Source organism: Acipenser ruthenus, chromosome 1 (assembly GCF_902713425.1).
Source record: "Acipenser ruthenus chromosome 1, fAciRut3.2 maternal haplotype, whole genome shotgun sequence".
Classification (NCBI taxonomy): domain Eukaryota; kingdom Metazoa; phylum Chordata; class Actinopteri; order Acipenseriformes; family Acipenseridae; genus Acipenser; species Acipenser ruthenus.
The window spans coordinates 59,226,891-59,252,557 of record NC_081189.1 but is presented as its reverse complement, the minus strand read 5'-3'; the positions used below and the strand labels follow the sequence as shown (position 1 = coordinate 59,252,557).

Below are 25,667 nucleotides of genomic sequence, written 5' to 3'. Positions count from 1 at the left end.
TGTCATTTTATTGTTACAAGTTTATTTAATTACCAACAAAAAGGTTGTATTAATGATGGAGTAATGTGTCTGTGGTTGGCTCTTGTTTTATACCCCGAATTGAATTCTAATGATTTATAATTATATTTGAATGGCAGCTGTTTGTGGTTAACCACTGGGTATGTGTGTTTTAATAATTAAATGAATTAATATGAATTTTGATGTAGACTATTAACATTTAATTAATGTTTAAACTTTTGAATGTTAGATCATACAATGGTTTGTTCTTTGCAGTTATTTCATTTGACATACAAAAGATAAACATACTAGAATGCACTGATTTTATGAAAACATTCAAATAGTTGATGCTCAATATCTCAAAAGTAGACAGAATGGAGATAGAATGGTTTTCCTGCAGGAACCGAGGTTTGCCACGCTATTATTACAGTATTATCACTGTTTAGCCTAAACGGAAAAGAAGACCCAAAAAAAAGTCTTGAAGTTTGATTTTAATGCAAACAAAATTATACCATAGAGTTAAACATTTTTGAATAAATATTGTCAGAACTTCAAATTGCATTATATTTTTCGAAGTACAGCCATTTTTCTACTACTCGCATGCCCAGACTGACACACACCTCCCTACTTATCTCCGTTCTTCGCCTCTAACCACCTCCCTCGCTTAGTGTAAGAAAGCCCCGTCTCGCGATGAGTGATGCTACAGGTCTCTCGCGATGAGATGTCCCCCCCCTGCTTGTGCTACAGAAAGATGTTGTTGTTGTTGTGGTGGTGGCGGTGGTGGTTGGGTGAAATAACTGATCGCTAGTTGACTTTTTTTGTTCTTTTACTTGTAATTTTGCTCTTGTCATCGGGGCTCTCTCTCTCCGCGCTTCTCCAGGGGAGAGCAGCGCAGGGAACTGGTGATGGCGGATTTTGACGAGATCTACGAGGAGGAGGAGGAGGAGGAAGAGGACGAGGAGAGGGCCGTGGAGGAACAGCTGCTCAAGTACTCTCCGGACCCGGTGGTCGTGCGCGGATCCGGCCACGTCACAGTGTAAGCAGAGGGGTAGGGGGTGGAAACGTGGAAATGTTACTTATAGTAATTGTGTACGAGTGGGGCTACTTTCGACATAATATCACAGGGACCCAGGTCAAGATGAAGTGTGAAACCAGAAGGTCTAGTAATCACCAGGCCTTCATGTTTTGGTGTGGACGAAGGGGTCAAGGGGAGGGGGAAAACAAAGCCCCCAAAAAATAATATGCTCTTTCAAGTTTAATTCTTCTTCAGTTTAACTTTTTCAAGAAGATGTGCGATGGTTCTTCAGATAAGCTGATTGGTCAGGAGCACAGTTAGGTGTCAGTTGTATACAGTGTGTCATATTGGTGTCTAGTTGGTCACTACAGATTCAAGTGACCCTCTCTGACCTTGTATGTGTTCTAAACTATGTAGCAACATCTGTGTAGAAATTTAAGCCAAATCACGCTTTAAATGACTCTGTTATATAAAAATAAGCATATAGTTTAAGTAGTGTCCGGAAGAACACGCTGTTTTTATTGTGTAAAACCTCGAAAGTGTCTGCACAATAATTGTGAATTGTACAAAATGAGGAAAAGTTGACAACTCACTTCCTCTGGGTTTGCTGTAAGCCCTAGAGAAGGATTGTAAACCTATTTGTCTACTACAGTTTAGTGTGCAATTCATAATTAGTTTCCAGTACGTGCACTGAGCACATATTTAACACTTGAAGTACAACTTCAATTTAAAGGAGCTTTGGGTGCACAATAGCTGCCACTTTAATATATGGTGCATTTTATTTTCACGAAAATTGAGTGTAAGCAAGTTCTTCAGTTTGAGTGGGAGTGACCAGTTTGTTTTTAGGTCCATACCACTTAGTCATTGTTCTTGGAGGTGCGCAAGGACTTGCTTCAGATGAGATAAGACCAAGTTTAATAATTTTACTTTCTGGTAACGGATACCTATTTTTTTATTAGAGAAATGTGTAGTGTAAATTGAAATATAAATACTGAAATAGTTATTTGTCATTTATTTAATGAACAGCCTTCAGGTTAAGTATGCTTATTTGGTTTTAAACTGAAATTAACAATTACAATTATTTCTATATGTCATTATTGTCACTGTGTTCCTGTTTACGTATTGCTGCACAGTTGATAATATAGTTCAGTAGTGATGGAACTTTAATCGAAACCATGGTTAATTGTCTTCCAGAATTCGCTAACCATTCATATTCATGCAGTTTCTCTGGTCAACTGCATGTCATAATCCATAACAACTTTTCTGTAGACTATAGCTTCCAATTCACACTGGCTTCTTGTCAAGCAAAATTGAGGATTTTGTGCAGCCTGTATCTGCAACTTTGTATTCTCTTACAGTACACCCTAGGTTGATCTTTTGGGTCACCCTGCTAGAAAAGTCCAGTCAGTAGTATCAGAATTACTATGCATTCAAAATCACAAAGGCCGAAAACATGCTTTGAGCCATACTACTTTGTGATGTCTGTTCTGCTTCGTGACCTTGAGATGATGCTTTAATTAATCACACATACAATCATTTTTGTCTTCCAAACCAACTCAAATAATGGGCAACTTCCTGGAGGTAGCACAATTACTTGGGATGTTTTTAAAAGCTTTTTGGATATTGGGGGTGTAAGATACGCTGGTACATCGGAACAAGCCCTATTCATTGTTGTCTTTTTAATCTTTTATAAACACTAAAGTAAACGTGTCTGAATAAATGTTCAATATGAATGAGGGTCAGTGCTGCTTTAAGTATAGTGTTTTTTTATTTTTAGACTATAATGTTTTTTTTATTTTTATTATCACTCGTCACAGAAATTCCCCACACAGCTCAGAAGAACTGAAGGTTGGGCATCCTCTGATCCCACAACCAAACCAATTTTCTCTTTTACACCCGAGGAACTCGAGAGTGGATGTCAGTGAGCTTCCGACTTCTGAAGGACAGACCATTCCTGTAGGTGACCACCAGAGCTCATGGGGTGCCTGTCCAGTAGGGTTCGCTGTATCGCGATGAAGAGAAACTGTCCCTGACGGTTTTGCCTCCCTAACCCGTAGGAGCACCAGAACAAATGCAACACTCCCTCCAGAATCCCCAGCGAAGACTGCCAACTTCACACAGCCAGGACTCGAACCTGTGCTCCCCTGACTATGACTCACCCTGCACACCCTGCAGGAGGCCATGCTTTTCCCTGGTGAGCCACGCAGCAACCCCCTAAGTATAGTATTTTTCTATGAAACATAAAGCAAGCAGAAAACTTTTCAGATGCCTTAATCCATAATTTAATTTAAACTCTGCATCAAATGGTAATTTTTTCAAGTAGAAGACATATTCCTATTGAATTGACAATTATATAGTCAACTAGTCTTTTACTTGCAATAAAAAGATAAGGCATGCAGGTGTTCTGATAATGTGCCTCAGAAAATGTAGCACTGAATTTTTTCAGATTTTTTTTAGATTACATTTTCATTGGTCATAGAGTGTCTTTGGAAAAACTGTTAATGTTTTAATCAGACCAATAAAGTTTATCAGAATTGAGTCTTCATGTTTTAGTTGTGTGCATTGCAATGAGTTAGCCCTTATGAATCTTCAAGTGTAATGCATTGGAAAGGCTACCGTTTTGCAGTATTACTTAGTTATAAAGTAAGGCAGCTGTGAAGGGATAATAGGATGGTGTTGCCAATTAAACATAATTAGAACCTATCAGCAGCAACTGCATCTGTTAAGAGTGTTCCTTCATGCACACATACATCATAACAATTCTTTATACAGGTAGTTGTACCACAATTAAAAAAATATTGAGTTAATTAGGCCTGTCTTGATTTTTCTAGCGACATCAGTCAATAATGGGTACTGTAGCCTGTATCTGAAAGTATTACGCAGGTAGAAAACAAATGGCTTTTCAACATTGTCATTTAAAACAGCAATCTTTTATGGAAGCTCAAACATTTACGAGTCTAAGTAAGGTTAATTGAACAAAGGAAGATCTTTGCACTTTTTGACGCTGTCTTCCTGTGATAAAAGGATTGCCTTCTACAGCCCTGCACTTCTACTTTTCTTGCTCCCGGGAAATTAGTGCAATGTGTAGAGGTCCTGTGAATTTTGTTAGAGACAAGGATTAGGATGTACAGAATGTGATTATTTGGGCTGATTCAGGTTACCGATATTACATATATTATTATTTTTTTTTCATTATTAATACATTTGTAAACCAGGATTTCTGTGCACTTGACAAGCATTAAACTAAAAACATCACATAACCATTTTACTTTTATGTATTTTGATAGATAAGGTAATAATGGATACTTTCTGCAAGATGTGAATTGAGTAAAAGACTAGTAAAAATTCCCCTTAAGCCAATGCATACCGAACTAGTACGGAGATCAAGCGACGCAAACTACGTATCTTTATTATGTAGATAGGCTATTTTTTTTTTATCCCTTCGCCATCCTGTGTGCACTGTACTTAGGCAAATAAAAAATGTCCCTAGACAAATACAATAAAAATAAAATACTCCAAAGTGGTTAACTTTCTTGTTTACTGTTCACATGAAACGATGTTTAAATCAGCCTATCAGTGTGTCTGTACTGGCTTTTCTGTGACCTGTACTGTGCAGTAGGGGGTGGGACAAAGTCAGTGTTGCATTGTTATTTTGATTTAGGTTGCTAAAATCTAGTTTTCAGCATTGGAGGTAAAATACCAAAAATTAACAACAAAGCAAAAAATGCAGAGTATATTTCGGCTGAGGATTGTGTCAATAAATGTCCCAAAATAAACTTTACATGCAGATGGAGGTAAATTGTTTTGCACATCTTGTAATGTGACTTTGGAGAAAATACGATTGATCACTATTTATTGTATTCAGAGGTTGTATTTTACTAAAACCTGCATTTTATAAACACCTACATTTACAGAATCTGTGTTGTCATGCTTTAAATCCATTTTTTTCCAATTGTATAGCAGTATGCATATTGTACTTCTGTTAAAATTTGCAAATATGTAATTTTACAGTTATATGAAAAAATAGTGTACTAAACATAAAGACAAGCTCACATTGAAAAGCATTTTTATTTAAAAATGTTATGAAATACATAAATCCTGTATAATAAGACTGTTCAGAGAATCGATAAATAATAATGTGCATCAAACATGTTTCAGACACGCAGCCGAACAAAAAACACAAACACAACTCGTACACTACTCTCAGTAATTTCTTCCCAAATCCTTATATAGATTTTTGTTAACACTGCAGTCAGAAATGAAAAAAATTGCAGATTATACTATAGAGAATATATGCAGGCCTATTTCTTATTTACTACCAGTACCTGACATGAAGATACCAGAAAATGTATGATAAAAAATTAAAAAGCTCCAAGGATGCAAACGGTGGTTATACATAAACATAGAACATACTCTTTATATTCATACAGTGTTGAAATGACTATATTGAAATGTATTTTTGTTTACGACTGTAAGTCGCCCTGGATAAGGGCGTCTGCTAAGAAATAAATAATAAGTTTGCAAAAAACAAAAATGACAAACAGTATTGCACCTTTTATCGTGAGCCGCCACACCCACGACAGTGGGCACTGACAAATGCCGAGTTGCTACTTCAATTTGAAGGACGAAGACCAATTAACGTTTTCTTGATTGCTCTAGTGCAGTGGTTCTCAACATTTTTCAAGGTAGGGACCACCACCTTTGTGTTTGGATTTGTCCCACAGACCACAGGCATTTTTTCACAACAGCATTTTGAAACAAATTTGTATGTGTATATGTATAAGTACATGTAGAATGTGAAGTATTTATATAACGCACCTAACTTCATGAGATTCCTAGGCTTGCGTCTTCACTACCAGGTCAGCAAGGAATTCTGTCACTTTGCACATTGAAAGTTGCTGATTGCAAAGTACCTGTTTCTTTTGTTTAAATTGTTTATTTTTTCGCGTTCTGAATGCTTTGTAGATAAATGGCATCTCAATTTTAAGAGTTTAAGAGTTTTGTTTGACAAAATCCGACAAATAATACACTGGGGCATGGGTCACCCTCGGATCCAGTAAATGTATATACCAGTGCTGGTCCCCGCAACAGTTACCTTATGTAGCAAATTAATTTATCCATTTCTAACACAATTTACTGCACTCGCTGATCGCCAACTTCACTCGATGTACATAAAAAACACTGGAATACGAAGACGAGGTGGGTTGGAAGCAATTTGAAAAATTAAAAAATGATTGGACAGTGTACAAGATGTTATTTGCCACTTCTGGTGGACTGTGATGTGTAAATTAAACAGGATTGGTGGCACACAGTTGATAGGATTTATAGCATTTTGGTTAAATGTGACAGCGTCAAGAACAAACTGTACACATTATTTCCAGAAGCAGTGTTAATAGAATTTCCTTTTGGCATATAGTCTTGTGACATACTAAACCTGGCTGAATAAACACATATAATAACATGGAGCTGAAATCGATCATTCACAGTACGGTACAGTTCACAAGTCAAGCAACAAATATAGCCTTCTTTTGTTTCACATTAACTTCTGTTACTATATGCAACTAACCTCTCCAAAAACGTATTGAAATAATGGTATATTCCTATAACCCTGGCAACACTGTAGCACATAGTGTTTTTTTTATTTATTATTATTATTATTCTTATTCAAAATGAGTTAGGAATATTCAATGCAGTGCACTACTTTTATGCCAAGCGAAAAGGCTGGAACAGCCAGATTACATTTTTTATTTTCCTGAAGTTCAGTGAACACAAGCAGTAGAATGAGCACAGATTAGAAAGCAGTGCATTTACATGAATACAAAACAAATGTGCCTTCATAATGTGTAAGTTATTTAGTTAGTATTTGTTTCAGATTAGAAAGCTTTTTCAGGCGGCTTTGAAGGCGATGCTTGTTATTACATCAAAGGGAGCTGTAATATACTGGTATGTTAATTAATAAACACCCCCATAATAAAAGAAAACATAAAGGAGAAAATACAGACTACCTACATATCTTATAATTATATATCACATGGTTAAGGCTAAAGCGCTTTGTGATGGTGGTCCTCTATGAAAGGCACATATATAAAAAACAGATAGATCGATTGATTGATTGATTAATTTGTTGTGTTGTGATTGTGTAGAAATTGTTTTTGCAAGAATTGCATATCCGAATTTTGGGAGTTGTTTGCGGAGCACCTGGAGTTTACTCGCGGACCACAGGTTGGGAACCACTGAACTATTGTGGGCCTTGTTTACTACACTGCAGATTGCTTCAAACTGTTTTGAGTGTCTGCATTGCTGCATGATTGATGATGATGATGATGATGATGATGATGATGATAATAATTTAAGGAATAATGTACACCCAGCTGCACATAAGGCGGCTGTAATTCTATCAAGGGTTTCTGGTAACAAGTACATTTTATTTATATTTTGTATCTCGTAAAGTAAAATGTTTAATTTATCAGTGCCATTAGAAACCTGAGCTGGAAGTACAGCCTTATATGTACTCTAAAGTTTTGGTTTATTCCAGAAATAAATAGTACATAAAGTTGACACCGCATTTCAGAGGTCACGTTTACACAGAATTATATTAACGTTTACACTGTGTTATATACGCAGGACATTTTAATAAAACGCAAACAAATAACAGCAGTACGTTTCTAAAACACAGATGTAAAAGACAACAGATCCTCTTTTCTTTCATGGTTCCACTGCTCCCTGCATCCTCTTTTTTTTTTTTTTTTTAAAAAGCACCGAAGGTCTCAGTATCCCATGTAGTACTGTGCACATCCCTGGTATTGGAGAGACTCAGTAATCTGTATCGGAGCATCTTACCTGTTGACACTCGGCCAAGATTTTGGTAAGTAAAACACATGCTCAAAAATCATGGTTTTAAGACCATGGATGAGGCCTGCAGTTTATATTGAGAACTATTCTGACATCTTTCCTGCTTTCTCAAAGCTTGCAGCAATTGCAATTACAATACCTGTATCTTGTGTACCAGCAGAACAGGGCTTTAGCTGTCAGAACAGAGTGCAGACCAACAAACACTCTTGTTTATGTGAGGATCATGTAAAGAAGCTCCTGATAATTAAGACTTTGATTTGGAACGAGTACAAGTCATTTTTTGACTTGGGTGCTAAAAGGAAAATTTAAACAAAACTAAATAGTTCTGATGTTGACAGCTACCCATAGAGGCATTGGTACATGTTCACATTTTTACGTCGTGAACGAGGGGGTTTTCAAAAGAAAACGTTTCATGGTAAGCTTGTGCTTGTCTTGATGTCTATTTCTACTACCATTATTTATACTGTGTACTGTTTTGCATGTTAACTTCATTTATCTGAAATAGTTACATTGGAAAATAATATAACTATGTTGATGCAATATGCAGATGTTATGGTTGAAAACGCAGATTTTAAGATGGTATGCTTCTTTACAAATGCACATTTTTAAAGGCCAATGCGACCTCTGCCACATTTTACTTTTTTTCATTCCTTGCCATTGCTGTTTCTTCACAGTAAACAGTGGCCATAGACACATTTTCATAAAGTAATAACATGAGGTTTACTTGTGCCTTATTGTAACTGAACGAGACCATACAAAAACTGAAATTTAACTTTAAACACTTAAAACAAACATGGGAAATTGCATTGTAAAATGAAGGGGGAAAAAGACTCACCGTTTTGCTTCTTTTGATTATTACATTCCACATAACGCAAGTCGCAGCAAAAAATATATAATATGTACAATTTATATAAAAATCACTACACAACAATTATAGCAAGTTGGGCACTGTTCAAGCGAATCATTTCAGAATGACATGCTTGCCTTTTTTCTGTCATGAGTTTCTCATTCGCGCTATAGCAGCACAATGCTTTTTTGACCCAGATAGCTTTCCATAGGGAGCACTATGCTTGCATGTGCATAATCAGGTTTGTTTACTTATTGCTGTCAAACTTTTAAATAGAGGCTCAAGAGCTGCTGTGTTGATCCTGTGTTTTTTTTTAATATATATTTATCTCGCAGATCACACAAAGCTCTTTTTTCATTTGCCATGTTTGAAACTCTAGCGCCTTTTGCTGAGGCGATAAGTAAGTGCAAGGTATTTTTGTAATTTCTAGTGAATACAAACATCTGAATTTTGTCAAAAAATTTGAAAAAATATTTGTTCGGATATTTGTCCCAGCACTAATATATTTCTTAAAATACATGGTGACAACAGACAGGAATTTAGAATTAGCCCTGTTTATTTTAAACAGCTGAAGTGTTGAGAATAACATGGAAAACCAGAATTTAAAAAAAGTTTATTTTTAACAATGAAAACTAAATGTGTTATTAAAATCAGAGTAGAAAATTCGCTTGGCTTTTTTCGAGGTTGGAGTTCGATGATTTCCTCATCGCTCAAGAGCCTCTGCTTTCTGAGGGCCATCAGTCTAGCCTGCCTAATATCCCATGGAGAAATGACTGTGGCTGAGGTAATTTCTTACTAAAGTTATCGCTTACTGTATTTGCGTTGTTCTGCACTTCCATACATTTCTTCCCGTCTTCTGTGGATAAACCTGCAGGCCATTATTGTTTGTTTTGGTATTGACATTGTTTTGTTGTGTTTGTGTACTGTTGGTGTTGGTTTTTAAAAATTGAAGTTAGCAGTTTTATCATCAACATGGGCAATCTTATTATACGTGGCTCTCGCATCACCATCTAATCTTATTATACATGACTTTTGCAGTGAATATGAGTCCAATCTGGTAGTTGGTGTACCCCTAACTACGATATTTTCTTGCAGACAGCACACTCACTTGCTGGCCATCACTAGTGTTACGTAGTTTGAGGTTAGGATGTTGGATAGATGGTTTCAGAAGTGACAACTGACTACAGTTTGATACAGTACTTCTTTGTTAGTATTGTTTTTAAATATATTGCATGGTCAGTTAAGATTACTTACATTTTGATTAGGTGGATTGAACATTTACATTTTTAATGAGTCATCTATAGACCAATGTGGCAGATTGCTAGTCTGTGACTGGTTTGTGTCATGGGAATACAGACTGCAAAGCATGCACAAGATTGATTTTTTTTTTTTTTTTTTTTTTTTTTTTTTTTAACAACCAATACATTTTTTTACAATAAACAAAGTTTATCCCTTTTAAATCTGTGTAATCTAGATTTTCCTCATTTTACAGTTTCTGTAATTGTTGAAAAACAATGCATAAATGGATTTAGATTAGTTGTTGGATTGAGGGCATGACAAGGTTTAATGCTAACAAAAGTCATTAAGTGTTATAAGCCATGCAGAGCTGATTACACAAGAGTAGTCTGATTGTATTCGTGTCGCATGAACAATAACTGACCTCTGTGTTGTTTTGTTATAAGGATGTGTCGGTTTGAGATTTAGCACATCATTGAATAAATTAATACTCAGACAACTTCTCTACTGTTGCGTATATTCTTATTTCATATTTGTGTGTTTTTTTTTTCTTAAGCGATTAATCCATCCATAGCAAGGAATTCATCCACCCATCCATCCCCTCATCAAGCCAATTTGGAGCTCTTTCTTTTACCAAATATCTATATTTGTATTTGAAGAAGAGAGACCTGCTTAATGTGTTGTGGTAATCTGTAATTTAATATCTTGATGGACTATGATGAGCTGCTTGCATTGTAATATTGAGTACAATACTGATTTTTCTTCTTTTTTATTTATTTTTAATTTCTTAGGTTTGGACTTAGCAACAAATTTGAGTCTGAGTTTCCCTCATCGTTAACCGGAAAAGTAAGGCAATTTTACTACTATTGTGCAAGCAGTTTTCTTTTACGCACTATGGGCTTGTGTAAGCTCTTTACTTCAAATCGTATTTAGAACATTTTTTCAGAAAGGGAAAAAAAAGTATCCAATAAAGCTACCCAACCAGAAATGAACAAGTCAGACATTTCATTCATGGCTTTTAAGTAGGCTTTTTTTCTTGTTAGTTTTTAAACTGTTTTTGGTGTTTTTCCTTCTAGAAAGAAAAAAAATGTAATGACGGTTTGGAGTAAATATCTTTGAGAATGTAGGTGTAAAAGGCCAATAGGACGACTCTTAAATGTACTTTCACTACAAGAGGTTATTCAATGGGTGTATTATGTATTATCACAAACTGTCAAATGAATTCTGTTAATTTGCACACATTATGTGGCGGTTATGAAACGATTGGCATTTACTTTAGATATATTATGCAATCGTAAGAAAAACTATTTAAAATGCCATGCACAAATAGGATGTTAAATCAAACTTGTTCATTCTTGTGCTAGATTTAAAAAAATATTGGAAACAAAAACCTCTCTTCCTCCTAGATATTTGGGTCTGAAGTACTAGTTTGGTTTCTACAATCTAATAATTGATAACTGATGCCAGTATATTCTTGTCACCCCTCTTCAGGTTGCTCCAGAGGAGTTCAAAGCCAGCATTAACAGGGTTAATAGCTGCTTAAAGAACCTTCCTGTCAATGTGCGGTGGCTGCTTTGTGGCTGCCTTTGCTGCTGCTGTACTCTTGGCTGCAGTATATGGCCTGTCGTTTGTCTCGCCAAAAGAGTAAGCGGTTTTGAATATTCTTTTAAGAGTTATCTAAAAGTCTATTACAAATACCAAGCACATTTTTAAGAGATAAAGTAATAGACTATCTCTATATTATGATTTTTCTGTAATGTCATATTAAAAGTGTAATTTCTGATACGATGGCAGTAGGGTTTAACATTAGCTCTATATTGAAGCAGTAAATTGCCCTGTTTTTTTTGGCAAGCAACGTGATCTGTCAGTAGAGGGAACGTGTATTGTAAAATTCAGAAAGATCGTAGATCCTTTCAAGGTCTTTACTGCTCTGTACGAGGCAGTGTCAAAAACCAATGTCCTGTAAGGGGAATTTCACAAATCTCATTTGAATGTCTTAAGAAATCACCTAGATGATATGGTCAGTAGGTGGGATAGCTAAGTAAAAGAGCATGAACATGAAATGCTGTAGTTCTGCAAATATGTTTTTTATATTACAATATATGCAGCTAGTAAGAAATATTGGGAATGAGAAGAAGCCCATCAAAGATGGTAATCCCATGCTGGTGCACCATATGCTTTAACGGAATCAATCAATCTTTATTGCTTCTATAGCGCCTTTTGCTGATAAATCGCCTCAAAGAGCTTCACAGATAAAATAACAAAAATGTATAACACAAAACAATTAAAAGATAAGATGACAAAATACAAACACCCCTTTAAATTGCATGTAGTAAAACAAGTCATTATTACTTTAAAAAGCAGTGATATAAATAAGTAGTATTAAAATAAATAAGAATCTACAGTACAAGGCATGAAAACTTTAACTTTTTATTTTTAAATAGTTTACTCTTTGGTCAGTATTTACAGTTATCTTTAGCTTGGCATTTCAGTTTGTTGTTATATTTGTATTTCCTTCAGCTATACTGAGCATCAAAAGAAACTTATCACTTACATTTAGGCTTGCTACTATTCGATTTTTATTTTTTTGCCAAATCGACGATTAATATCAACGTTTATTTTAGAAAGAATTTACCGTTTCTTTTCGATCTTTATTTTTCAATTCAAGCAGAGAATGGGTGAAATCGACCTTTATGCTTTAAAAAAAAAAGACTTTTTATGCCATTGAAAAACATCTAATTTAGCGAAACCCCTTTATCATATTCAACATGCAACAAAACCATGGTTACCAACATTCTAATTGAAATAATGTTTGGTCACGGCTGAGCTATACATTTAAAAATGGTCTCAAATAAACCGTAGTAAACGCAGCATATAAAGGTGTATTACACAGACCTTTATAACATACATTTACAAGTAAAAATAATATGCACAGAACAAAATAGTTGAACAGAACTAACTTGCACTTATTATTCAGAGTCTGAGCTCCCCCTCTCCTGTTTAGCACAGCTAGACTTAGAGTCACTGGCAAGGCAGACGGGCCCGCTTCATCCTGCCGCGGATACTTCAGCCGTTGGTCAGGGTATTGTGCACAATATTCATTAAGTGTTTTTCTGTTGCGCCCCATTTTCAAATCAAACTGGTAACTGTCACCGTATACCTAAAGCAAAAGCTTACGTACACCTTAACTCGCTAATTTCAAAGTAGGCGCTTTGAATGTCAGGCGCTGTAGCTGGCAAATGAGCGCATTCTAGCACTGCTTCTGTCAACAAGATCTGTCAGAACAGGTTGAAACTACAGTACTAATGGACCACTGAGATGACTGACAGCGACCCCCAGCCATTCTGAGCGGAACGGAGACAGGACAGACAGCAAGTATAAAAACTACACAAACTAGAGATGATTTCTAAATGATTATTTTTGGTAAGAAAATAAAAATGTTTATCGTATATAAATTTATTTCAGTTGAACTCATTTTATTGGGGAATTCGACGTTTAACAAGCTTTACCGATTTAATATCGAAAAGTAGCAAGCCTACTTATATTTGAGCATCTAAAGAAATGTATCACTTATATTTGAGCATCAAAAGAAACTTATATCACTTATATATCACTTATATTTGGATAAAATTCACTAGATGTGATCGAAAAATGACAATCTCTGTTTGAGCAGGTGCAGTGACTAATTATTCTGCTGATTAACAATTGACATCACGAATATGTTGCAAAAGTGTATGTTGGTCTCCCAGTTCGTGGCCTGTCATTGTCAGTGTCTGGTTATACCGTCTCGCCAGGTTTGAAATTGCTGGCTGTGAGCACCCAAGATGGTGAGCCACAGTACGCTGTCCTAGTCCAGCCTCCAACATGCTGATTGCACGAAGACGCTGCTCTCTTGACAGACGTGGCATATTGTTTTTTTTCTGTGATTTTCTTTATTGCTTTTATTCATGCTTGCAATTCAACAGCTGAAATCGCTCCATATCCAGTGTCTAATCAACTGTCTCACTAATTAGGTGATTAAGTGCATATGCTTCAGTCATAGTCACTCAAGTGTGTCATGCTCAAGGATGAATGATCGAGTGATTAAAAAGAAACCAAAAACATTTTGTCAATGTCCATCTTTTATATACCTTATTTTTTTTCAAAAAAAAAAGTGTTATAATAGTGATAAGTTTCTTTTGATGCTCGGTATATTTTAGCTGTTCCTTTAGGTTTTTACCCTTGTCTTAATACGCCCAATAGGGTGGGAGATGCGACAGGATTGTCTGTCTCAAGGGCCCTTGCCAAAGTTTCAAGTAGGCTTCTGTAAATGGAGCATGTTCTGATTAATATTCAGGTCTTTACTTTATCTCTTGTGCACAGCACAGGTGTTTTCAAAATGTTGTCACAATTTGATATTGGACTCAATTGAGATTGCTATCTGTTTTTAGAAGTGCCGCATCCATGAAGCAAAGCAAAGGTTTAGTAATTTTCTGCTAAATTTTCTTAGCAACTTTTTAATTTTTGTTTCTTAAACAATTATTTTCGCAACTTTGTTTTTAATTTTTTTTTTATATATATATATATATATATAAAAGCTGTCTGCAGCTGCAAGGTGTGTTTAAACAATATCAGAGACACAAATGTGCTTGTGGTGTTTCATCAAAGTCTCTGTTTACACGTTTAATGATTGCAGTTCAATAATTATTTCATCCCTGCAAGGCAACATCTGCTCTATAGCTTGAACTTTATCAGCACCACTTTTCAGTTTCTAAACAAAACATCGCAACAGCAATTAAAGGGAAGGGATGCATATTTTTACAGATGTAAGGGGCTGTTGCTGAATCTGTGTCTCTTAAATACTTTTGTTGTGCTGAGATATCATTCTGCTAGGCAAAAACAATTGTATGAGTAGTTTCTGGTTTCCATGTCGTTTAGAATTTGTATGCAGATCACCCCTGTGTGCTGAAAACTTTCCTCACATGAAGTGCTTCTTTTCTGGTTTTGTATTTGCTCACCTGCCTCTCACTGTAAATCATTGAGATGTCAAGTGTAGTGATTAATTAAGCTGCACGTGCAAGTGCTTTTTTTCACCTGTCAAGAAAGAAAGAAGCTACGCTTTGGAGAACTGCGTGATGCTACTTAATTCACAATGTCCTGTGCCATGCCGTGCAGCTTGCACACATTTTCTACTTTTTGTTTTCTCCAAGTAACCTTAGGGGCATATTGGTATCTCCCATTTGTAACTTGTAAAATTAAGATATGTTTCATACTTTTAAATTAAAATAAATAGATTTATATCTAAAAATGTAAAGCGTATGTCCAGCTTTTTTTCCCCGAAAGATCCCCGTTTGTGTACTTTAAAAAAACCTTAGTTCCTTAACCTTTGTAATGTAGGAAAACAAACCACAAAGTTATTGGAAATTGTTATTGTGTTTTGTATACCTTCTGTTTTAAAATCCAATTATTGCATTACATTAGAAGCAATATTACTAGAGTACATAGTGTAATCAACTTAAGAGTTTTATAAAAGTGACACATTCTTATTAGCTCGTTCGTATTATTGTATACCCTGAAATATGAAAAAAACAAGATATGTAATCCAAAAACACTTTTCTATTCTATTTAAAACCCTTTTTTAGCTAAACTATAAAATCAGTAAGTTTATACAGCTGTTTTGAAAAGAGAAATATACACAACATGGGCCTATCTATCTATCTATCTATCTATCTATCTATCTATCTATCTAACTATCTATCTATCTATCTCCGATACTTTTTTAAATGATATTTTTTTGTCTTGCAGGTGGATATAATTATTTACAAATTGTAACCTAATAGTTGTATGTATATGCAGATTTTCAAACCTGAACAAATCAAGTAATGGTACTTGTTCCTTTGGCTAATTCATTAAAGCAGTGGGGCAAGAAAACAGCAAGGTAAACCTAGGTTTTGTGTCAGCTCTGCCATTGGTCTAGCAGCGGGTGGGCAGGCAGATGCCTGCTCAGAGTAAAAAACTTAATGCCAATTTCTCCATTGATAGAGTAGCCTTTCAGAGTCAATGAGCTCTGTCAATGTGGGCTTGTCAGGGCTACAACTTCATAGACCTGAGAGGCGGTTTGAGAGGTCAGGGCCTTTTCAGGTTTGCTGTGATGCAAATGAACTTAGCTGCTTAAACAACTATTGGAATTTTTATGTCCTTTTTTTTTCCTTTTTTTTTCTTTACAAAGTCATTGACGAGACGTTCAGTGCTTTTTAAATTGGAAGCTGCATTGTGCAAAAAGACCTTGTACAGATTTACGGAGGACTGAAAGCAGTTAGATCATGTTCTTTTCATGGTGCGATTAGAATCAAATCGATTTCCCTCCAGCCTTAAGCATGCAGAATGGAAAAGCTAACAAAGGTTTTGGGGCTAGACATGGAGCAGAACGAACGACTGAACTGAATGTTAATTATACTATGCAATATTACTTTTCTTTTGATTTTGGCGATTGACTAGAAACGAACAAAAAAGTGTGACCTTATTTACCATCCCTCTTTAAAAAGGGAAAAGGGTGGTGGGTTGGGTAACTCGGGGGCACAAAAAAAATCAGTAGAACAAAATTTGTTTCTAAAAATCCCTTGGGTTCAGAAGAGACTCCTGTGTTTTACAACCGAATCTCAATTTTTAATTAGGAATACATCAATTGAAAAAAGTAAAGGAATTTAATAAAGGTTTATGTTTTATCCAAAAAGTTGAAATTTCAGGTACTCTCAGGTGGACGTTCTGATTTTTTTTTTTTTTCTCTCCTACCTTGGTCTCAATAAAATGTGCTTTGGGTCCAAGTCAGTTTCAAAGCAAAAGCAATAGTTTACATTTTTGTTATTACTCCAGTGAATATTTTTTTTTATTTACTGAATACAGATTATTTTTTCCCACACATGATAGATAATAACCGCATGTACTTTTGTCCTGCTTCAGCTCGGGAGCAGCTGCTGCTGGGCTGGTAGTGCGGTTGAACTTGGTGTCAGCTTTAAATGTCCCCTCTGCACCTGCAGCTGTGCAAGCCCTATCTTGACACCTGGCTTCATCATTTATCTTCTTTTTATTATTGTTGATCTAATGGGCAGTGTGTTTCCTTTTGTCTGCTGTGCGATAATTGGCATTCATACAAGAAGGAGTTTAGTGGTTTAATGAAGAATGTTACAATTTATTTTCACTCCAGTTCCCAATATCAGTGGCACCTCTATTCGAAAAAGTGATATGGTTAGTCTTTTTATCAAGTACAATATGTATAATTTTATTTCTTTGTTTGTTTAAATTAAAATAAGGTTTGTCAAAGTTAAAATATGAATGTTTTGTTTTGCAACATTTTAGGGCTAATATTGAACGGTTGTTTTTGTTGAAAGAACTGTAAATTCTTGTTTATTGTTATAGGTAGGGAGTAAAGCAAAGCTTGGACAATATTTGCATACTGGACCCTTTTTCGTATATGATTCAGATTGTAATGAACAAATATTATTAAATAACATAGATAGATGTGTGTTTATGTGTGTATCTGATATCATCAAAACTATGCAGAAATCACAGGAAAAAATGGCTTGTGAAATTCCAAAATTATACTTTGTAACTTATTAATTAAGTCACGTTCTAAAATAGTGTACGTATCTTGCAGACAATGTGCAAGACAAATCTGTAACATTAATGAAACCCTACTTATTATGATATTAAAGTCATGTTGGCCAATAGACCGGGTGCCTTTGTGATATTTAAGGATTGCTGTTTTTATTCTGTTAAAAAAAAAAAAAAGTGCGCTAGTGAAAATGCTTCATTTGTTCCCACCAATGGCTGGATTAAAAAGGCCATTTCTATTCTAGTTACTGTTTAACACTGAAGGTGCTTAGACAGCACTAGACCACCCTGTTCACTCACTGTCCCACACCTCTTCCCTCTTTTCACACAAGCAGCTGCAGTGCAAAGTTTTTCAAGAATCAGTCAAGAGTAAAATTCTTTCTCATTTGTCTTCCAGACACGAAGATCGATCGAGAAGTTGTTAGACTGGGAAAACAATAGGTTATACCACAAGGTGAGTACCGCAGGGAGCAGCTTTTTGCAAGGGGTTCAAACCATTGGGGTCTGAATTGCACAGTATGGAAACAGATGCTTTTGTTGAGCTAAAAATATGAAAGGTGGACAAATGGGTTTGTCTGGATGCTGCAGTAAAATGGAAGTCATTTTTCTTTCTTTTCTCTCCTTCTTTTCCAGCTGTGCTTGCACTGGAGGCTGAGCAAAAGGAAATGCGAAACGAATAACATGATGGAATATGTAAGTTAAAGCGCTGTTTTGTGTTTCTCTATTAAAGGATCATTTATTTTGCTTCTGATCTTATTCTCTTCGTGATTATTTATCAGCCAAGGTGTCAAGATGCTTAATTGCTGGAGTGGAGTGATTTTCTACGGTCTGCAGATGCACATTTTCACGTGCAGGGTTGATTTATAAAGTTATGAATGGTTTGAAAACAAGGTTTGAACTGTGTTCAGAAAAAATAATAAATTAATTGAAAGGATAAAACAGCCTGAAGATGCCTTGATGGGGTGTGAAATTTCAGCTGTTGAATGAAGAATTATCTGAAAGTTTAGGTACCTACCAAGCTTTTGTTAAGGCCCTTTTTAGAAAAAAAAAATCTATTTAACAAATATTAGTTTACTAGACATTTAATATTTTATTTCAACTTTCATTTATATATTTTTGTAACATTGGAAAATTAGACTTTACTATCTGATATAATTAATGTAAATTATCCATTCCTATACTTGAAATGAATTAAGTACATTTATTTACAAACTGTATTAACTTATATTTAAAAAGCTACATTTAGATCCACCATTTCTGTTACTTTTACACTAATATTTCATTTAGGAGTCTTATTCATTATAATTCACTATGCACAGATCTAGCGTGTGCGAACCTCATAAACAATTCCACAAGAGCTTTTAATCTGCTTAAAGAGGGAAAGGTCAAATGTACAAAACATTTAAAGATTTGGCTTTAGAGATTCACAAAACCTTCTATTCTCTATTATCTCTTTTTTATTCATAGGCTTTCAGGCAATTATTGATGAAAGTCTAGTTTCAAACCCAAAACATAAAAGACCTTTTTGAAAATGACGCTTTGTGTAGAATTAAAAAACAAAAAACTATTCACCACATTGGTTACTATAGATTTTTGCATCAGCATCTACAATGAACATGTTGATTTATGGTAGTGCGAGACACGTGATTGGGTTGTATAATGAATGAAAAGAGAACAGGAGTAGCTGGCTGAATCGCTTATGGTTTGCCTGGATAAGTTATTTTCATACTTGCATTCATAAACAAACAAGAAAGTAAGGACATAATGAGAGTGGATATAGGGTTTGTTATGTTTGGTACTCTGACCTAAGAGGCATACTTTAAGCAAACAGTTTGCTTACAGATAAGAACACTTTTTGTCAAGCTGTCATCAATACAGAAAGTATACCCGTGCAATATTTCTTGAGTGTCTAAAGCACGTGTTTTATTAAGCATATCTTGTTCTATGAATTTTGTAAAATCCTTTTTATTTTATATTCATATAAACTATTCATCACTTTGTCAAAAAGCTAATTATTGATTGGATACAAGATGCACAGTATTTTTCAGGCCCTTTGATAGTTTATCAAACAGAAAGGATGGATAGGAAATTCAGTGAAGCAGTTGTCTAAAAATAATATTATTGTAAGGCTGTTACGATCTACATTGTGAAGGATGATATTGGAAATTGCATCCAATTGAGAAACTAATATATAAGGAAAATAGTTTTGCTAAATATTTTGTAGCCCCTCTTCCATAGAATGACAAGCCCAGTGACTTATCTGCCATATGTTAGTGCAGCCATGGTTAGGCATCGGGTGCAATACATGCTGTTGGGTGCAGCCTCCTAATTAAATGATGAACATACTCCATAGTATGATTAGGTTTAGTTATTTTCTGAGCATTACCAGAGGTCAAGGATCCTTCAAAAGGTTCATTCGGTTCTGGTGGCAAGTGTTCCCAGCTTCATGCTAATTAAAAGTTTTGGAAGTAGTGGCACAAAAGTGGAAAACATTGGATGGTTGCCATTTAACATTTCTCTTTTTTTTTTTTTTTTTTTTTTATTTCTCAGGTCATCCTAATAGAATTTTTACCGAAGACCCCCATCTTCCGACCAGACTAGCATTTGATCTATTTGAGACTCTTTTCACTGTGTTTTCCTTCCAATGGTGCCTTGCTTGGTACTGTCCTGGTGGTGATATAGAAACGATCTGACAGAACTTTGTGGTTACAGTAGAAACGTTTACCACTTCCTACACTGCTTCCAAACCATAGATCCTCGAGTCTTACCCTGATCACCTGTCTTGCTTTGTACTTGAACACACCCTGAAACCGAATAACAGAAAAGGAAAACCTCCAGCTTCTGCTTGCCTGAAAACCTGTACAAATCAGCAGTTGTTTATTTGTTTGTTTGTTTGTTTGTTTGTTTCATCCTTGTATAATGCTGATTTAAAAAAAAAAACAGTATCTTAGTATGTCCTTATTTTTTCCATCATGTGTTAAACATTCCCATTGTTAAATGTATCAATGTATTATGTTAAATCAAAGAGCTCACCTTTATTTTATAATGAATCTTGTCAGCTGGTTCTGCAAAAGATCTACCTTATTACTCTTAGAAATGTAAATGGTTTTTATATGGAAACAAAATTAATAGGGTTTTGCATGTTTGTGACCATTGCTGAGGCTCAGGACCGTAAAATGCACTAGTGTTGCAGTCTAGAATCTTTTTTCAGGTAGCTGCCATATTTAATGGCCTTATTTTGATTATTTCGTTTGCCTGTTTAGTTGTTGTTTTTTTTTTTAACAAGGGGGTGTACAATTATCTTGCAGAAAGAGATGTTTACTTTTTACCAGTATAATTTAGTGTATATATAGTATTTACTGTAACGTATTTGGGTTATATAACTATGCCATGGAATGCGCTGAGGCAAACGCACAATTGTTGAAAGGTCAAGTTATGTAACTCATCAATATTGTAACACATTGATCTATTACTATGCTCAAGCATTTTGAAATATAAGATATAGTTACATTTACTTTAAGGCAAAAACAGTGCCGCAGAATGTATTTTGTCTGTTTTGTTTTTCCCAGATAATGTGCAAACAAATATTTTTTCACCCCTCCAGTTTAGATCAATGTATTTTTTGCTTTCTGTTTTATATGTTGGATGTGTGGTATTAACTTGGGATAGGCCAGTATTTTTTTTTTTTTTTTTTTTTTTTTTTGTAATATATTTTGTAACAAACACTGTTGTGCTTAAATACTTTCAATATGAATTATGAAACACCTTACAAATGTGGAGATGTCTATTGCCTTTTATACAATACATTATTTCTTCAAAAAATTCAATCTGTAATCTTCATTCACTGTAATAGTTAAGTTAATTTAAACATATTTATGCAAAATGATTTTTTTTTTTCTTAAACTATACTTATAAAGAGCATGATTCATGCTTATTACAATGAAAATAAAAAAATCTGTTGGACATGTATAACCCTTTATTATTATTATTAACATCCAGACTTTCATATGTCTTGTTGAAAGATGTTTTATGCTTCTAGGATGTCATTGGAGTTATCTTTTTTTAAGATTACTTCACAACCTTATTTAAATGGTTTGTAAATCTTATATTTTGTTGGAAATTAATTCATTTTGTTAGATAACTTGGCCAAAATGTTATGATAATTGCTTTACTTTTAATCTATTTACTGGATAGTTATATTCAGTTATCCAGACAATTACTGTGACACATTTCATCTCGACAAACTTTGGTATATCACTTATCAAATGTTGTTGCACCACCAAGAGCTACCACTCTATGAATTAATAGGTAAGCAATAAGGCACGACAGGGTGTGTGATATACTCTAATGACATCACTCCCCAGGTGCGTTGCAAGTCACAAGAGTATATCACATAACCGGAAGTGCCTTATTGCACTTATAAATGGGTTCACTTACTAAATTGAAAAAAATAAGTAAAATGTTTTTTTTTAATTAACAAAAAAGTCATTTGTATTAAATATCCTTCCGCCTAAAACTGAGCTAAGAAAAAATAGTTCTATATAACTTTTTTTTTAAAATAAAACCAAAAATGCATTAATAAAAAACAAAAAAAAAGATGCGATTTATAAATGTTTAATTGAACATTGCCATTGAAAGTGCAGTTTTTCTTTATTTGATTATATTTTTAATTGTAATTCTTGGTTTGTTTGTTCAGTTTTAATGTCAAATATTACTGGCTATTTTCATCATGACCACACAAACAAGTCTGCCTTTTAAATCGCACAGAACCTTCCTCGCAAGACCTGCGACAGTATCAGGTGACAGTCCTTTGTTATGCGGGGTAAGGGGGTATCCATACCAGATTTGTGCTACCGCTTCACAGTGGTAAGAAAGACGTTATTTGCATTATGGAATACCCGGTTACTTATCAAACAGTTTTTGCAGTTTACAGTTGGACAACGTGGAGAACTACTGGGCCAGTGTTAAAAAAACAATTTAAAGCAATGGAGGGCACAGCAGAAAAGATGATACCATTGTACCTGGACACATTTATGTGGAGAGAAAGGTATGGCAGGAATTGTCGAGATGCATTTATAAATTCTCTGCAACAGACCTCACAGCTGAGCAGGGGGTGGGGCAGGAAATGCAACCGACCAGAGAAGAACGCACAAAGATGGGGCAGCAGCAACAAAACATTCATTTAACCACCAAAGCCTCCTTCAAGAGCGATCCAAATATTTTTTAAAAAGGTTGAAGATACTATTTTCAGAATGGGATAGGGAAACGCTGTAGTTCAGGGAGAAGCAGCAGAGCTATCAGAATGAATTGATTTGAATACTTTTGCCTTTGTTCACTAATTAATCATTGTTGTCCTTTTCAGTCTCATTCAGTATCTCATCTATACTTCGGTTTCCCAAAAGGTCAACATCTATATAAATCTTGTCAGTCATGTTTATTACGATAAATTCCAATATGTCAGGCGTTTTCTTTTTCAAGATTCACCTGGCGTATGGATATCGATCAGTGATTTTCCCCTTTTTGTAAAGAAGTGCCGACCCATGGTGATGTGCTGTAATAGCAACACCCCCATTTGACCTGTTTCAACCAATCAGGAGTATATAAAATACCCATTTTATAAATACATATGAATGTGGCAGTCTGGTACAGATGGAGCTACTTCAGTGTGGCATTCTTGGGTGTGTTATAAATATTGCTTTACTTGACAGCCAAAATGTAACCTAATATATATTTTTATTAGAAGTCTTAATGCAATAAATGTGTTTAATGGGGTTACATAAACTTAGAATTTCCCATTTTAAGGTAATTTAAGTACTTCGACATAAGCTTACTGCATAGTATATGTTACACATTTACAGTATTCTCCAGTGAAGCACAACACTGTTTTGGTTTATACAAACTTTAATATTTAAAAGGGAGGAACTCCATTCATCTTTGAGACATATAATGCATATAAATAATCTCTTTTTCAGTAAGTATAATACATATTGTACTTGAAAGTGTTCTAGTTTATCAAGGCAGCCCTAGCCCAAGGATGAAATACATTGTTGTATGGTTCTTTGGCAAGAATGTATTTGTATACCCTTCCTAAATAATTCCTTAATTAAATTTGTATACCCTTCCTTAATTAAAACAAGTGTGTGTGTGTGTGTGTGTATATATATATATATACAGTGCAGTGAAAAAGTATTTGCCCCCGTCTGATTTTCTGCATTTTTGCACATTTTTCACATTGTATTTGGTCAGATTCTTTTGTGGGTTGTAGTAGTATATAGAGGGAGTCTCAGAGAAAAAATGACACCAAAGTTTGGTGGTGCTTTCATTTGTTTGGTGTGCATGGTAATCAAACATGCAATCTTCAGTTGTGAAAAAGTTATTGCCCCCCTAGTTAACTCAACGCAATTAAAAGGATAATTAGGGTCAGCTGTTTGAGTACTTTGGTTAACAACCAGGCCTGATTTGGGCCAGCCCTGCCCAATATAAATCTGACTAACTTTGGCCCTTACCATCAGAGTGAAGTTGTCAGCACACAGGTTCTAGAGGCATATCATGCCACGAACAAAATAAATTCCTGAAGACCTCCGGAAAAAAGTTGTTGATGCCTATTAGTCTAGAAAGGGTTACAAAGCCATTTCTAAGGCTCTGGGGCTCCACCGAACCACAGTCGGAGCCATATTGTCCAAATGGAGAAAGTAGTGAATCTTCCCAGCAGTGGCCGTCCTGCCAAAATCTCTCCAAGAGCAAGGCGTAAAATCGTCCAGGAAGTCACAAAGAACCATAGAACAACATCCAGGGATCTGCAGGCCTCGGCTAAGGTCAGTGTTCATGACTCCACCATCAGAAAGACACTGGGCAAAATGGGATTCATGGCAGAGTAGCAAGGCGGAAACCATTGCTCACTAAGAAGAACATGAATGCTCGTATCAAGTTTGCCAAAAAGCACTTGGATGATCCTCAAGAGTTCTGGAACAATGTTCTATGGACAGATGAGTGAAAAGTAGAACTTTTTGGCCGACATGGGCCCCGTTATGTCTGGCGAAAACCAAACACTGCATTCCACAGTAAGAACCTCATACCAACAGTCAAGCATGGTGGTGGTAGTGTCATGGTTTGGGGATGCTTTGCTGCATCAGGACCTGGACGCTGTGCCATCATTGAAGGAATCAATTCTGCTCTGTATCAGAGAATTCTACAGGAGGATGTCAGGCCATCCGTCCATGAGCTGAAGCTGAAGCGCAGCTGGGTCATGCAGCATGACAATGATCCAAAACACACAAGCAAGTCTACATCAGAATGGTTGAAGAACAAGAAATTTAAAGTTTTGGAATGGCCTAGTCAAAGTCTAGACCTAAACCCCATTGAGATGTTGTGGCAGGACCTGAAACGAGCAGTTCATGCTCGAAAACCCACAAATGTCACTAAGTTGAAGCAGTTCTGCATGGAGGAGTGGGCCAAAATTCCTCCACGGCACTATGAGAGATTAATCAATAACTACAGGAAGTGTTTGGTTGCAGTTACTGCTGCTAAAGGTGGCGTAACCAGTTATTGAGTCTAAGGGGGCGATTACTTTTTCACACAGGGGCATTGGGTGTTGAATAACTTTCTTTAATAAATAAATGAAATATGTATCAAATTGTTGTGTTATTTGTTCACTCAGGGTCCTTTTTATCTAATATTAGGTTTTGGTTGAAGATCAGTGTCAAAAATATGCAAAAATGCAGAAAATCAGACGGGGCAAATCCTTTTTCATGGCACTGTATATATATGCTGATTCACAATGAAAATGCAACAGTCTGTGTTTTAAATTCAATAGCTCATTGGGCACATGCATAATGTTATTTACGTTTTAAATAGTGAGCAGATAGGTTTGTTGATTGTTTGAGTAGTATTGTTCCTTGGGATAACAAAATACTGAGCTCAAGTCATGTGATTTCATAAAAACGCCAGGTGTTCAGTGTTTGGCATTTGAGTTGAGTTAAAATTGCCAAAATGAGTTGATTAAGAATCTGTATAAATAGCCATTCAAAAAAACTTTTAAGTAATGCAAGAACAGTGAAAGATAGGACCAGGCCCCGCTTGAGTAATGACGATCACATGGTTGCTACCGGCATGATTAAAGGCGGCCTGTCT

At 35.4% G+C, this 25,667-nt stretch overlaps 1 protein-coding gene across 3 annotated transcripts; it reads left to right on the top strand.

The window, feature by feature from the left end:
- The first annotated feature begins 630 nt into the window (after positions 1–630).
- Positions 631–21,509, top strand: LOC117421362 (cysteine-rich hydrophobic domain-containing protein 2-like). 3 transcript variants are annotated; one of them, XM_059026676.1, is made up of 8 exons: positions 897–1,033; positions 2,830–3,206; positions 7,769–7,877; positions 10,739–10,793; positions 11,439–11,591; positions 17,935–17,991; positions 18,171–18,230; positions 20,088–21,509. In XM_059026676.1, exons 2-8 carry the CDS (start codon positions 3,194–3,196, stop codon positions 20,136–20,138), a joined length of 498 nt encoding a protein of 165 aa, XP_058882659.1. In that variant the 5' UTR covers positions 897–1,033; positions 2,830–3,193; the 3' UTR covers positions 20,139–21,509. The 3 variants fall into 3 exon arrangements, with proteins under 3 accessions (XP_033891559.2, XP_058882659.1, XP_058882663.1); XM_034035668.3 differs by lacking the exons at positions 2,830–3,206; positions 7,769–7,877 and having other exon boundaries at positions 631–1,033; XM_059026680.1 differs by lacking the exons at positions 897–1,033; positions 7,769–7,877 and having other exon boundaries at positions 1,040–3,206.
- The last annotated feature ends 4,158 nt before the right edge of the window (positions 21,510–25,667 follow it).

What these genes read in the sequence shown, in the direction of transcription:
- LOC117421362 (XM_034035668.3), top strand. Translation starts at nt 903, where the DNA reads ATGGCGGATTTTGACGAGATCTACGAGGAGGAGGAGGAGGAGGAAGAG. An exon ending in GGATCCGGCCACGTCACAGT is followed by an intron (nt 1,034 to 10,738) that starts GTAAGCAGAGGG and finishes TTAATTTCTTAG; the next exon opens with GTTTGGACTTAGCAACAAAT. An exon ending in TCGTTTGTCTCGCCAAAAGA is followed by an intron (nt 11,592 to 17,934) that starts GTAAGCGGTTTT and finishes TTTGTCTTCCAG; the next exon opens with ACACGAAGATCGATCGAGAA.